General features: G+C 38.6%; 1 protein-coding gene across 1 annotated transcript; it reads left to right on the top strand.

The window, feature by feature from the left end:
- Positions 1 to 2,651: 2,651 nt before the first annotated feature.
- On the top strand, positions 2,652 to 3,845 carry CABS1 (calcium binding protein, spermatid associated 1). Its single transcript, XM_003800960.1, has one exon. It carries the CDS (start codon positions 2,652 to 2,654, stop codon positions 3,843 to 3,845), a length of 1,194 nt encoding a protein of 397 aa, XP_003801008.1.
- The last annotated feature ends 12,530 nt before the right edge of the window (positions 3,846 to 16,375 follow it).

Here is a 16,375-nt window from a genome sequence, read left to right as displayed (position 1 = left end):
GCCTCAGAGACGAGGGCCATAGCTAATATGCAGACACCATCTTCCCTGGAAACAGAGAGACCAGGGTCACAGCTAACGGGCAGACACCATCTTCCCAGGAAACAGAGAGACCAGGGCCACAGCTAACGGGCAGACACCATCTTCCCTGGAAACAGAGAGACCAGGGCCACAGCTAACATGCAGACTCCATCTTCCCTGGAAACAGAGAGACCAGGGTCACAGCTAACAGGCAGACTCCATCTTCCCTGGAAACAGAGAGACCAGGGCCACAGCTAACGGGCAGACACCATCTTCCCAGGAAACAGAGAGACCAGGGCCACAGCTAACATGCAGACTCCATCTTCCCTGGAGACAGAGATGAGACTCCCTCAGTGACTCCATAGTGATTATAATCACCTCAGTTAAGTTTAATAATTATACTGTCCCCAATACAAATTTATAAAATCTAAAGATATACATAGGCTTTTTGTAAAACAGGAATTCTAGTATCCATAGGAGATACCACTTGCCTAGGAGTTGAGTCTTTTAAAGTTGCATCTGACATGCCTTCTAATGAATACCAAGATATTCTCCATACAAAGAACATCTCCATGGTGGAGATGATTATGATATCAGCATTTTCAAAGTCTGCTTCTGAAGACTCTTTTCCTAGTTAGCTATCACTGAAAATCATGAATGGGCCAAAGGACCTTCCTAGGATTTTTATTGAATAAGCTCCTACTTGTTAGTAATTTCTACCTTTTACTTAAAAATAAGTAATATAATCTAAAACACATGTCAATAGATACAAATGTAATATTTTCCTAAGAAAATAAAAAAAAATGTTCCTATTAGTATAATAGACACCACAACGATGGAAGGAAATACCATTTAAATAAACTTACCTATAGAATTGATTCCCTGTTCTGAGGTCAGATAGTAGTGTTGGTGGCAATGATCTGCTGATGGGGAAGAGTCACCAATTCTCCCTGGAGGAGATGGCTCGTTCCTCCTCAAGACCAGGACGTTTTCCACAATCCCACCACAATTTTCATCATACGCTTTCTGCTCTTTGATGAATGACATCTGTTCAATCTGAAATGCTCTTTTTAAGGTCAATAGTTTAGAAAACACAGCTAATCGTAGTAACATTCCCCCTTGGAGGAGAAATAATTATGCTGCGAGTGAGATTCCACCTCACAGCTGTACTAGGGGAAGTGGAAGAAGATGATGTAATTATTTCATCATATATATCTAAGGATTAAATGCCCATAAAAGTGAACAATCTTCTAAGTTAATCAACTCAAAGACAGCCTTTACCCTCCGACTTTCTTTCCTGCCCCAGAACCTGATGGTATTTCTCCTCAGAAACAACACCTGTGCCCCTCACTATCTTGAGGCTTCCTTCCTTGCCCCAATGCAGATAGCATTCCCCATATCAATAAAGACACTGGAACCTTCAAAAGTGACGTTCCTTTGAAGCAAAAACATTTCTGGAGAAGCTGCCCATATCTTTCAAATGAAAAATGGGCATCTTAAAATCTATTCTGTATTTCTATGGAGAACAGTGATATAGCTACCTCGGGCCAATCAACTAACAGACGGAGCCAAAATCATTTGAGTTGAGTCCATACTGATGAAAACTAAACATTTGTCCTTGAGACGGAAACTAGTGGTCTGGCTGACACTGCTGCCCTTTCTCAGATGCACTTGTTTCTGAGTCTGAAAATTCCATTTCTCCAACAACACTGGGGAAAGATGGTTCTAAAACATTAACCCTGGGCTAAAAGCCTCCTTTCACCTAATTAGTTAACTTAAAGTTAAGAATACAATGATAATATCTGATCTGATTAGTGACACCATAATAAATACTCCCTCTGAAATTGAGACTATAACCCTTAAAGCTAATACAGTTACTTCACAACTTGATTCTTGTTTCTGGGTGAATTTTGACATGTAACACCAATTGCCTGCCAGAAATGTCATCTGGGGTTAAAGTAACAACATTTTCTGCCAAAAAGAATTCCTAAAAAAATTAACTTGTAAAACTTGACACTCTCACTGTTACTCAGATTCATCCAAGAAATAATAATTATATAATTTATTGTTATGTGTTATTATGTCTGCTGATATTTACCTTCAAAGAGGAAAACCAACCGACATTCCTGCCACCTAATTACCTTCTGCAGCTGCACTCAACTGCCAAACGTGCCATTAATTTTTTTAAACATTGAAATACATGTATTTCAACAGAAGATGTCTTCACCTTAATATAGATACTATTACTTACTCAGAGGACACGTGACTTCAAGCTGCCACTGATAAGCTCATGGTTTCCAGAGTTCCCCCTCCTAACACTGAAGTTCAGGTGACTCCATATCAGAAGACCTGCCTCCTATAAACAACAGCGTGGAAAATTTTAAGTTCCCTACAATTGACGTGTTAGGATGTGAATTTCGATTTCACCATCAGAGCGGAGCCCATCATCTTTGCATCTGCTATCAATACTCTTATAACAGGAGGGCCAATCACAGCAGAGAACCAGCCTCCAGGACAGCAGTGCTGCTGGCCCTGTGGTTGATGCAACAATCACCATGATGACCACGCTGTAACCACTGTGATGAACACCCCTCCTCCTGCAGGAGGAAGCCACAGAGCCCCAGAGAAAGACCATGGCTGAAGATGGCTTGCCTAAAATGTATTCCCACCCACCAACCGAAAGCAGCAGAACACCCACGGAAGCAACCATTCTCTTTGGGGCTGACAACACCATTCCTAAATCAGAAACAACTATCACTTCAGAAGGAGACCATGTTACTTCAGTAAATGAGTATACTCTAGAAAGTGATTTTTCCACAACCACAGGCAACAAACTTACACCTACAAAGGAAAAACTCAAATCAGAAGATAACATTGGAACCCACTGTACTAAGCCAGCAACTCATCTGGACAAAGAAATCACTCCTCTGACAGGCACTACAAACTCTATAGCAAACGATGCGATTACTGAAAATTTTGTTCCAGTGAAAATTGGCAGTATTTCATCACCTGTTGCTACTGTTTCTTTAATAGATTTTTCTACTAACATAGAAAAAGAAGATATCGTCTTGGCTACCATTAATAGAGCAGATGAAAAGATCTCAGCAGCCTCTGATGACTCGGGCAAAGTAAGGGACAGCACTGTCGTTGATGACACCCTTACCTTTCCAGATGATAAAGGTAAAGCTGATGGTAACAATTATAATTCCTCTGTCAAATCCCACATTCCTGCTGATGGGGCTGTCCAGGGCACTGACTCCTTTATCCCTGAGCCTAAAATCTCTCCTTCTACTGATGAAAATGTCACCACTATTCCAGACATAACTGATCTCACAGAAGAGAAAATAACTGAAATTGACCTAATTGTTTCAGAGGACGACCCCAATGCTGTGGCAAAACTAAGTGACGCGGATGAAGAGAAGTTCATCACTGTGTTTGAACTCACGGCCTCTGCTGAAAAAGACAAAGATAACGCAGAAGAGACTGTGCTGACCGATGAGGAGTCTACTGAGGAGGCCAATGTCTGGCTGGAGAGAGAGTCTGAAAACGAGGCCGAGACCCATTCTGTCCTGCTCACCGCCGTGGAGTCCAGATATGACTTCGTGGTGCCCACACCACTGGCTACAAACATCGAGGAAGAATCATCTACCAGGACTACAGAAGATTTTTCTGAAAATAACAGAACAGACCCTGAAGCAAAAGTCACGGAGTCATTTTCTGAAGCTACCGCTGGCCCAGATACCCCGGACTACAAGGAAGACACCTCGGCAGCTGAAACGGGAATCTTTAAACTCCTGAAGGAAGACCCAGATGAGTTCATGATTTGAAAGCAGCTAGAGCGACGCCAAGTAGGGCTGTGCATTAGTCTAGATAGCTCCTCATAACATCTTTAAGACGTTCTCCCAGCAAGCAGAATTCTTAAAAAAAAAAAAAAAAAAAAAAGGAAAAAAAGGAAAAGAAAAGAAAGAAAAAGGGAATTTAAGGCAAGTATCAGATTTTTAAAACGCAGATGATTAAAACTAAAGGTCATATAGCAATATGTTTATGGAAACTTTATATGAGTTTTTCTAGTACCATAAAGTTTGAGTTAGCTAACAATTACCTATCTTAATAGAAAATTTTCTATTCCAGTCTTCAGGAGTATACAGAGAAAGCAAAGAATCTCGCTTCCAGCTACATTTAATGATGTATATACTTTAGTTAATTCTATTTCTTAGTGACAATGAGGACCATGAAGAAAATCAAATTAACATATCTCAATGTATTATTTTAGTATTAAATCTTCTGAAATTCTTATTCTAAACAATTTTTCATTAGTATTTCCCCAGTGATTCTCTTCTGTTAAAAATGCATTTTCAACTCTCATTTACATAGGAATTAAGACTATTTGGTAATTGTTTTGCACCCATATTAAGATAAATAAGAAATATGATACAGCTCTTAGCTCATGTTGGATGCAAACTAGGGCAAAATTGGTATTTTACAAAAATGTACCTTTATTAGAAAAATATTGTGTAAATATATAAATCGATTTATTTTTCTTTCTGCTAAAATTTATTTCTTGAATCTTTGACTATTTTTCCAGATCTTAAATATCGAATACCATACTCTTGTTACCGTCTTGATTAGCAAGCCAAGGACTGTATCTTCATTCTTTTCTGACGCAGATGCTTTAGATGGATCATTTGTCCCTCTGCTGATTTTTCTTCAATAAATCTGTTTGACAGCAATGTATTTACTATGTGTGTGTGTTTGATTTTCTAGTGCAGAATTCTCAAATTAGGAGAGAAATATGTAATGAAACCCCATTGTTTGTTTAAAGAACAATTTAGCTCTAGTCACCAGAAGCAGAATTATTCTATAATTAGTCTATAGAGATTCATAATTTTATTATATTTTAAAAAGAAACAAAAAGTCAAAACACTGAGTTAATAGTAATTTTGTAGGGGTGTCATAAGGATTTATATCAGCAGTTCTCAACCTGTGGGTCGTGACCCCTTTTTAACAATGAAAATACATTGCAGCATTAGGAAGGTTGAGAACCACTGATTAATATCAGGAGATACAGTAGAGACTAGAATAATGTGGTAGTATGTTAAAACCCAGAAACAGGTTGTAACACAAAAATTTATTTTATGGCCCGGTAGACTTCAAAACCATGGGATATGATAATTAATCTTGCTTGAACAATCAAGTATTTGGAAAAAATTAAGTTGAAATAATAAAACAATTTTTAAAATTATGTCTGAGACCATATTCTAAAATAAATTCTGCATGGATTAAAGACTTTGATATAAAACATTAAACCATAAAAAAACTTAGAAGGAAACATATCTATCTGTGCAGCAATCCAGATGGAGCTGAGAAATCTAAGGCAAATAAAATACTAATAGATTTGACACCATCAATAGTTATAAATTCTGTACCAAAGATAATTAACATAAAATCGAAAAGTAAATAACTAATTGTACTATACATGGCAGTAAAAAGATCACTATCCTATTCTACAATGCGGTCCTATTTAAAAAGCATTTTAAATAAGCAGTAGAAATAAATGGCTAATTCATGAAACACAAATCAATAATAACATACAAAAAATATTCAATAGTCAAAAAACTAAAGCTATAATATGCCATTTTTAGCCATTTGACAATTGATAATGATTGTCATATGTCAACTATGATAGTTGCTAACTAATTTTATAGTCTTTCTCTTTATTTCCCCAACTTTTCTGGAAGGTTAGAGGGCAATTTGGGAATATATGCAACAAGCATTAAAAATATTTAGCATTTTTGGCCTAGCTGTTTTACACATTTTAGCTCTAAGAGTTTTCTTAAGAATCAGAGATTATTAAAGAACTGACAGTTCTGAGCTCTTACTATAGGTCAGGCAGTGCTGTGCTCACATTTAGAATAACATTCAGTCTTTGTGACACTCCTGGAAAATGGAACATTGTCACACCCATTTTAATGATAAGCAACTTGAGTTTAAGCTATCTGACAAGCCCAAGTTTCATAGCTAATCAGTAACAAAAAGGCTTCAAGCCCAGGCCCTGGTCTCTCTTAATTACTACACTGTATTGGCTCTTAGGACTGAATACAGGATGTTGGCAAAGATTTATTATACTCTAGGATATGATTTTACATATTCATAAAGAAGAAACACTTAACACAACCTAAAATTCTAAAAACATGAATGGGCGACATTTCTATGTATCCATATGAAGCAATAGCATGCTTCTTTAAAGATGGTTCCACAGAATCCACTCATGGGTTGATGGGCACTTGGGTGGATTCCACATCTTGGTGATTGTGAATTGAGCTGCAATAAACAATCTGGTGCAAATGTCCTTATGACAAAATGATTTTTTTTTCTTCTGGGTAGATACCTAGTAGTAGTGGGATTACAGAATCAAGAAAAAAAAAAAAAAGCAAGTATCTAAAGTAGTCAAAACTAATATGAGCCAGCAAATGAACCAGCACACACCCATATGAGAGAAAAACTCAATTTAATTCAAGTGGGGGGAGGGGGAGCAAGAAGAGGAAGGGGAGAAGGATCTATGAGCTCTCACCTAAGGGACACACTACGAGGACACACAGCTCACCTCCTGGACAAGGGCACAACTACAACCTGGATCTACCTAACAAACACTGTAACCTAATCATTTGTACTCTCATATTAATCTGAAATTTTTTTTAAATAGTTCTGTAGAAGAAAATTTAATCAAATGGGCAAAATGTTCTCCCAATTCCTAAACCAAGTTTACATAGTGGCATGTATGCAACACACACACACACACCTACACACACAGAATGTCCTGGGACCACATGAGGTCATCCAGAAAGTATCCAGTCATTGCCAAGCTTATTGTCATACCACATGGCTGGATACTTTCCAAATTTTGTATATATCATAAAATCTTAAGAGTGATGTTATCTCTACTGGTGATTTTGCTTCATTCTCTGTGATTTCATGAATTTTCTTAATGTTCTATAATCATGAAGACTATAAAGCGTGACAGGAGAAGGTAAACTTTTATCAACACCATTAGCCAGAAAGCTCAGAAGCCAGCCTAGATCTCTCACTTTTCCTTGCTTTCTATCCCCAGTAAAAATACTAGCTGGTACTTTTAGTGTTTCCTGTGTGTCACACCCTAGTATTTTATCCACTTTTCATTCATGAGATATTTGTTGTGTACCTGCCATGTCCCAAGCACCATGGAAGTCTCTTAGAACCCTGTGCTGAATCAAATAACAAGTCCCTGCCTTCATGGAAAGAAACCTGCTGACAAAGACACATCTTAAACAATCACACAGGAAGGGATGCCTAAATACAGGTTATGATGGGTATTACAAAGAAAAATAATGAGACAGGATAGTTCCAGATTCCATACAAGACCAGAGAGTTCTCTATGAGCAAATAAAATGCAATCTAAAATACTGAAAATTGTGCAGAGTTGAGAAAACAACATGCCCAGTTCCTGAGGCTGAAATGACTCAAATTTTGACATGTTGTCAGCTGGAAAATGGCTCAGGACAAACCTGGAAAGGCAAGAGACAGATCACGGGGTGTTTGTTAAACCTCCTGGATCTTATCTATTTAGAAGCTGTGAAAAGAGAAATAATTTTACTCTCCAGACAATCTTGGTACTGAGAGCACGGGCAAGCTGAGGGTGTCATTTTATAAACTCCAACCATTTTCTTTCAGGGATTTTGTTTAGGAAAATAGCTACACAAAATGTGAGTGGAGGAGAGAGGCGCTGAGGCAGTTAGACAGATGTAAAGACAACAGGCAGCACAAAGGGTGACGAGAATTCGGAGCTGGGGCTTGGCAAAGATGGGGCCACCAGAGCACGCAGGCGACTGGCTGCTGTGCAAGGAGAAGAGCAGCCGGGAGACCCTCCTGCACGTGAGCAGCGGGTTTTTCAAAGTAGGGGTCCCTGCCTAAGAATCGGTTTTATGCCAATTCAAAATAAAGTTTGCTCTCACCCTGAAATTTGATTAAATGTCTGTAAGAGGCAAGTTCTTGCCTATGTAATTCTTGGGGAAATAAAGAAACAGGTGAGCCAAAGAAGAAACAGCTAAGATGTGGATGTAAAGAATGAATATGCAACAGAGTCTCTATTCCCAAATATTCTGGATAATGCTGACGCTGGAGAGGAGTGATGGGCTTACAGCAGGTGGACGTCTGGAGTAGTCACATGTAGTCACTGGCCCAAGACAACTGAGCTGCTAAGTGACAAAGCTCAGCTCCCTAGACCTGCGTGACCCTAGGCCCAGCTGGGAGCACACAGCGTCGTGTGAGTGTTGAAGATGAATCACCCCTCCTTGCCACAGCCCTCCTCCATCCCCACTGCCACCGCCACACCCTTACTCAAGCCTAACCACCACACTCTTGTAACTGGTCACCTGATTCCTAGTCTAGTGTCCTGCCAACTAGTTCTGCCCCTCATCACTCACCCCTGCTCTTTCTGTGTCCCACACGCCTGGCCACAGTCATCAACAACCAGCACGCAAACTGCTCAGAGCAAAGAGGACACAAGGGGTGGGTGTTGTGTGTTGTGTTTTGTTCTGTTTTCCATTTGTGGGGGGAGTTCTGAGGAAATAACCTCCTAAAAAACTTTGATCTAAAACCATTTAGCACCAGGAGCTGCTGGAGCCACCTTGAGATCACAAGAAGGTGGGTCGCCTGAGAATAAAGACAACACCGAGGAAATTAGAGTGAAGTGTAAATAAGAGATAATAAAGAATGTGGAGCTAATATCATCATGTACCCAGTCTAACTATTCTGCTTGTTCACCTGAGCCAGTGCATTTTCTATTCTGGATAAATAAGCTTGGGTTGAGTTTCTGTTGTTTAAAACCAAAGCATCTTGCCAACTAAGAATCCACGCTCTTTCAAGACCCTGTGTCTTTGAACCCAGGATCTGCCTGTGTCTTTCTCTAGCATGCCCTGTCCCTGCCATCCCTGCAGTCTCACTTGGTAAACACCTAAACATCTTTTGTATTTACCTTGAGTGCTGCCTTCTCCAGACAGCTCCAGGTGTATGACCAGCTATGTCTCCCACTATCCATACTCTTCACTCACACCACCTGTAATACTTTGTTGTATTTATTTGCTAAAGTATACTTCTGTGTCGCAAGATAATCCTATTTATAGTTCCTTCCAAATTAATATCTCTGTCCAAAGCTCCTTTTATCGCAAAGTAACCTGTGCCCGTAATCCCCACTGCGTCCCTACCCACACACACCTGCCCAGCAGCACTGCACTCTCCTCCACATCATAGAAATCCTGACCATAATTAGCAAGAGAGAGAGGAAGCTGAGTTTAAGAAGAAAAGACTCCTGACCCTCTCTTTCTCCTAAAGAGAATCTCTGGGCACCTGTCCAAGTTGTGTACTAGATCTACAGGGGAACACCTCAAAGACCATCTGCAGCTTCAAGGTCCCAAGAAGAGTAGGAAATTGGGCCAAGATGTGTCTGGCATGCGTGCTCCCCTAATGCCCCCTGTTGCAGGAGTGAACAAAGGATTCAGCAATTAGATTTTTTGAGTCTGCAGTCCTTATGTTCTCTACAACAGCATGGGTGAGTTCCCTTGGACCTCTCATACACACTTCAAGAATATCAGAACCCTGAATGGAAACTGTCTGATGCTCAAAATTAACCATCGCACCACATGTAGCAATTTAGGGTTAAATTTTTGCATGACTAACAGCTTATATTCGCTGAGTTTAGTTTCACTGGAAATCGAGTTTAGGGTAAAGCACATTGATGAAATACTGGGCTGAATTTCCTGGAGTATTTAAATAGAGATGTTGAGCTCTGTTGCCATGGAGCTCCAGTGAGCATGTCCACAACCAGGGCTGGGTGTGACGTGATTTGAGAAAGGCAGAAACAGATGATAAGCATCGAAAGTCTTAAACAGAGGATTAAATAAATATGTTAATTGTATTCTAGAAAGATTATCTTGGCATAAAAGTAAAAGAGAGGAAGTGAGAAGCAGAGGTACAACATATTTATTATTCAGGTAAAAAGGAGATAATAAAGCCTTAAAGAGAAAAGAATAAGAATAATTACGAATATATTAGAATACTTATCAAGGTATTCCAATAATCCTATTAACTAGAATGATAATAAATTAAGGGCAAGTTTAAATACGCAGACTCCTAGGCAGGCAACTTTTACGTGGCAGGCCGAAAATGCAGACCGACCCTCACGGGTGAGTGTCCCAGCAAAGTTGGCTGCCCTCACAAGCAGCATCATGGGAGTTGGAAAACTCACATTCTCTCTCAAACTACAAAATATGGGATTAGAATCATTTGCAACAAAGTGCAAAAAGGAAAGAAATATATACATCTATGAATATACGTGTATATATGTTTTATGTGTGTATGTGTATATATATTTCACACACATTACAGACTTGGTCAAAACTATTATATTTCACCTAAATTTACACCACGAAATCTACAAGTTGATAGAGACATAAAAATTGCCTAAGATGAAGTCTATCTCCAGGTTATTCACTGTAATAACAGCCAGAAATTCTCTCAGCAGAAGTTAAAGGTGAGAATATCTTGCAAGGGAAAAAAGAGCTGCGGAGACAAAGGCATTGAGACTCGAACGGGGCCCTTGAGACCAGGAGCGAATCACTGTCAGGTCTCAGTCTCTTCATAGACAAAATTGCTACGTAAAACACACAGATCTGGGTCCACATCTTGATTTAAATTGTAAGAAAAGACTCCTGACCATTCTCCTAAAGAGAATCTCTGGGTACCTTGTAGGTTTCCCTCATTTTCATTAATTATTCTAAAAAAGTTTTTGGAAGATATGAATAAACTGGAAAGCCAGTACTCAGAAGACATGCGTCCAACACTCTCAAGTGACCCTTTCACAGGTCGCCTAAATCCATCCTGCATATCAGATATTTACATTACGATTCATAACAGTAGCAAATTACAGTTATGAAGTAGCAACGAAAATAATTTTATGGTTGGGGGTCCCCCCAACATGAGGAACTGTTGGAAAGGTTGAGAACCTTCCTGTTAGGAAGGTTGAGAACCGCTGGCATAGACAGTAAAGACTGCTGGCATCAAAGGAAACGTCAAACTGCTGGGATTCCCGCCTTTCGTGTTGTTCAATAACCAGCACATTTCTTGAGTGACAGACAGGGGGAGGGGCACAGGAACAGCGACAACACGGCTGCTCCGCCGCCCCCTTCTCTCTTAGGCCAAAAAAAGGCGAGGAAAGAAGGCAACGCTTTCAAACCACCATGTTCAAGTTGAGTTAATCTCACAGCTTCTAAAATTTATCTTTCAGAAATAAATTATTTTACTTTACAAGGCTAAAGATGAACCCAAAAGAAGCTCTTGTTCTCAATGCTGCTAGTTCCGAGGACACAATAGCAAATGTCGCATTGTACACAGGACAGTTAATTATGGAAATACGAGTTAGGCACAGGCTCGGTAGTCACGTTTCAACATTATTGCTTTGTAGAGAAATGTTAAGAAAACATCTGACATGAAGGAAAATAATTGATTAAAGTCTCCCGTTTCAGTTATAATGAATAAACCTTCACTTTTCCTGACACACAGGTAATTAGCCATGCTTGATGTTCCTGGGGAAAGGATGAGGACAAATGTTAACTTTTGAAGATTATACCACTCCTTTTTTTGTTTGAGGAAATAATTTGGATTAACACAGAAGCAAATGCTAAAATAATAATAATAACATTTTGCTTAGCAAAATAGAAGACATAAAGGAGGCAAAAGTCCTTTATAAAGCGTTAATCCCCCGTGCTCCTTCTCTGAGCTTCCCGACTTCAGGAGCTGGGCGAGGCTGACCGGCCAGACAGCAGCAGAAAGAGGACTCCCCAGTTACGGTACCTCTGTCAAAATTTCAAAGGCTTAACAGACAGTTCTTTGAGATTTTGATTACATATAGGTTCTAATTAGTGAAAATACTATGAAATCTCAAATCTGCTTTCCATAGAGTTCTACTAGGAAATTTATTTGAAAGCAAATACCATAAACAGAAAAAAAAATGGAATGATTTAATGAGTTCTCAAGCTGTAATTTTTACCTACTTTTTCCAGTGAAATGGTAATAATTGTAGTAAAAATTGTAATAAAAATAGCTGGTCCTGGGCGGCACCTGTGGCTCAAAGGAGTAGGGCATCAGCCCCATATGCCAGCAGTGGTGGGTTCAAACCCAGCCCCAGCCAAAAACTGCAAAAAAATAAAAATAAAAATTATAAAAAATAGCTGGTCCTCTGGAAGCCCTGAGAGCTTTAAAATGAAAGGTCATATTTTACTTTTGCATCTAAGTTCATATTTTATTTTTGTACCTATAAAAATGAAAATGTTCTCAGTGGCAGAAAAACTAATTTTACTAAATTATGCAAGAAATCATTTAGCCTGGTGTTTTATTAAATGATTGTTTCCTTTCTACTTACTTTTCTTATTAGGAAGGGGATGAGCATATAAATATCAATATGTGTGTCATGTTTTGCTGGAAATTGTAAGTGTAAAAATGAAGCTATATTTATTAATTTGTTTTCTATTCTTATTCTTGGAGCACGGAAATTTGATCGCTTTATCAATCAAATAATCACTTCATTTAAAAAATTGAAAAATGGTGCTCTGATAGGCAATAGGATCAGAATTTGACAACTGAAGCTCAACTTTTGTAGCTTCTGGTGAAGTAACCGCTTAAAATCACAAGTGAAATAATTCATTGTTAAAAGATAGTGATTCTCTATCCAATATGCTATTTCCATCATGCTTAATGTTTAAACTAAAGATTTAAAATGCCTCCTAACTACTTTCCTTCCTTAGGAAAGAATTAGTTAATTGAACATGAGCCAAAAAAAAAAAAATAACTAATGAAGTATCGTGTGACTGCACAATTATGAAGAAGGGATGTATTTACGTTAGTCTTCAAAAAAACCACAATTGGAAAGGCTTTATTTTTGCACTTTCTTTGATAAAAATAATACTAACAGTAAAATTAATATAAGTACCTCATATTTCTAACTATATATATTTTTAACATGGTTTCCTTTATGTGTTTAAGTTATGGGTTCATTCAACAAAACACCATAAAATTTTTGACAACAGAAAATTCACACATAATTTAAGCCATCATACCACATCTGTTTTCATTTTCACTTATATTTTCCCATTGTCTAGGTGGATAATTTACATAAAGTATAGTAACTAAATACACCACTTATCATTACAATATAAGCATTTTTTCAAATGCCTACAATGTCTTCATGATTACCAGTACCCATATTTTTAATTATAAGAAAGACTGAAATGAACATTATTTTTTTTCTACTGCTTAATTTACTAAATATAATCTCCAAGACTGAGTTTTTTTAAGTTAAAGGTATCAACATTTTGCCCATATCTGTTACATTCTCGGTATTTTTCTTATAAAGTTTATTAGTTCTAATTGTGCCATAGATATGCCTTAATAGGCATGAATGTTTCCCTTTGGTTAAAATGTAGTGAAAACAAAATTTTATCTCTCTTTATTGCCCCATGACCAGTGAAGGGTCTCGAGATGAAGGCGCTGGTTCTGTCTGCTGTATTCTTGACCTGTATTGCTTGTTTCTCAGTAAATACGTTTTACATCTATTTATTTTCTTATTCAGTGTTTAAGCATGGGGTGTATGTTTAGTTCATTGTGTACTAATGCAGTTTTATACCACACAGAACCTCTTTCAGTTTATTTCTATCACTTTCTGATGACATTTGCTGAACCCCACATATCAGCAGCCTCTCTAGATTCCAAGCTTGTGTACACAGGTCACTGCTGTGCTATGATTTTTAATTCTCGTTTTCTGAACCTGCCTGCGGAGTGGGGCTCCTAGAATTTAGTCTTTGGTGGGCTTTCCAAAAGAAAAGTGTGTGAAGAAGAAAACTAATTATAAATCATCCTACAAATAAAGCTACAAGAATTCAAAAAATTATACTTGAATCAAATGTTAAGATAATCTAGACATGGTATTGACTTTCAATGAAGAACTTGCTTGGTATCCTAAAATATTTTTAGATTTATTTACCTCACATCTGCACCTAAATTACATTCTCTAGAGGGTGAGAGGAACACTGTTTAAGGCTGACTGCTACAAATATAATCCAGGATCATTTCCTGAAGGGTCAGCGTTTTTTGGACACTAAACTACAGGAACTGTCTCTCCTTCTGCTGCCCAGGCTCAAATGCAGGGATGGGGATTTTCCAACCTCATTGCAGTTTCTCTGGACCACTCATTTTTCCCTTCCACAAAAGACAGTCTGGTTTTTCTTACGCCAAGTTCCTAAGGATCTTGGTAATACTGTAATGGTCTCCAGGTTTGGCACTGAAGTCAGTGGTAGTTATAATGAAGGAGGCCAAATCTAACACTTTCTAGAAACTGGAAACCAGCTGCCAACACACCCATTAGAACGTGGAAGAAAGGGACTCATCCTTACTCCATAGACCAGGTCCCCTTTAAACCAGTGGTTCTCAACCTTCCTCATGCCACGGCTCTTTAATACAGTTCCTATGGGTTGCGACCCACAGGTTGAGAACCACTGTTAAACTGTCAGATGTCCCCTTCTGTGTACTACGGAACAGTGCTGCATCCTATCATCCTCACCCAAGCATATTTCACCCTCATACATGACTTACACCCAGCGTTCCTCTCCTAATGGCAGACACACTCCAGATCTAACCTTTTATACTTGTGTTTCCCATTTCATTTTAGTCTGCTGGTGCATATAAGCGACAAAACCACAGAAAAGTAAGTTTTATTATATTTCTGGTTATCTTTTCTAATTTTGAATCATAATCAAATTTAGTTATGTCCAAGGAATCAACAAGGTACAAATATTTTCTTTTTTTCCCAACCTAATAAGATGTTAAGAGAGAACCAGAGAGTCACCTGAATATCTAAGTTTAGAAACCAAATGGGCATTGTTTTTCCAAATTAATATGACGGTACAAATGTTTAGGTTACATTATTCCCACTTCCAAGGTAAAGTTCAACTTGTAGTTGAGCCTTTCACCCAGGGAGTGTACTGAACACCTTCACACTGGGCACATTAGGTGAGATTCCCCTCAATTGCCTCCCTCCTCCCACCAATCAGCCTCCCCTCTCTCCTCTCCCCTCATTCTTGCTAGACTATATTTGTGTTTTATCATTCATGTGGGCGTGTAAGTGTTCCTATATTGGTTTCACATTAGTATTGAGTACATTAATTTTTTTCCCATTCTGGATGATACTTTACTAAGAAGAAAGGGTTTCACCTCCATCCGGGTAAATATAAAAGATGTAAAGTCTCCGTCTTTTCTTATGGCTGAATAGTACTCCATGGTGTACATATACCACAGTTTGTTAATCCATTCGTGGGCTGATGGGCATTTGGGTTGCTTCCATGACTTGGCAAATGGGCACCAGAATCTGGCCCCCCAGAGCCTGCCTCTTAAATCCGCACTGATCTGTGATGGGCATAGGGCTGCTCAGCTCATCAAACCCAAAGTTTACCCAGACTTAACGTGGATGTCTTAGTCCTTGAAAACATTGATTTTTTTTTTTTTTTTAGAAATGAGAAATATTTCCCATGAGCATGCAAAAAGAAAAACTAGTTTATTTTCTTAAAAGCAATCCTGTTCAATTAAAAAGGAAAAAAAACTCAAAATCATTAGGAAAGACTTTGCAAAGTTCCAAATCCCTGTGAAGGTCTCTGTAATTCATAACCCACATGGTAACCGCCCATGTCAACTGCACGTGGGTGCCCAGCACCATGTGCTGCCTAAAAATGCTTGTCCTGATATCCCGTTTTGTACCTCAAAAAGTACGGTAAATTAATCCTTAAAAACAAATTAACCTGCTCCTCATACTGTAGAGTAGACACTTCTTGGTTTAATGACTCAAATTGTTCTAATGTTTATAAGAAAAAATAATTTCAACCTGTGTTGAAAGGTCGTGATGATTTTGGCAACTTCCTTCTTCTCTAGCTTCTTTTTCCCTCACCTCTCTTCAATCCCATCATCTGCATTCTCAAAGTAGATGAATTCTGAGACATGTTCAGATACCCGACTCTAAGATGGGCCTTATTTTTCCACTAATTAGTAATACAGCTAAGGGCAAATATCTTTCCAATAATGCCAGTGTCCTGACACCGCCATTCAGTAAACTCAGACTGATCTCTGTCAATTCAGTTTATCCCAAACCCTGATTCCTCTGCAGTATCCCAGAAATCAGCTTTCCTGGAAATGCCTCCCTGGGTGTGGGAGCTGTGACCAGGGAGGAGATGGCTTCCGTACCAGGGTATTTTTCTACTGACGGTCCCTGGTTTACACTGTGTAG

Source organism: Otolemur garnettii, unplaced genomic scaffold (assembly GCF_000181295.1).
Source record: "Otolemur garnettii isolate 467f Iridium unplaced genomic scaffold, OtoGar3 scaffold00191, whole genome shotgun sequence".
In the NCBI taxonomy this organism is placed as follows: Eukaryota; Metazoa; Chordata; class Mammalia; order Primates; family Galagidae; genus Otolemur; species Otolemur garnettii.
Note: the sequence above shows the minus strand (reverse complement) of the source record. Positions and strands in the feature narration are given on the sequence as shown.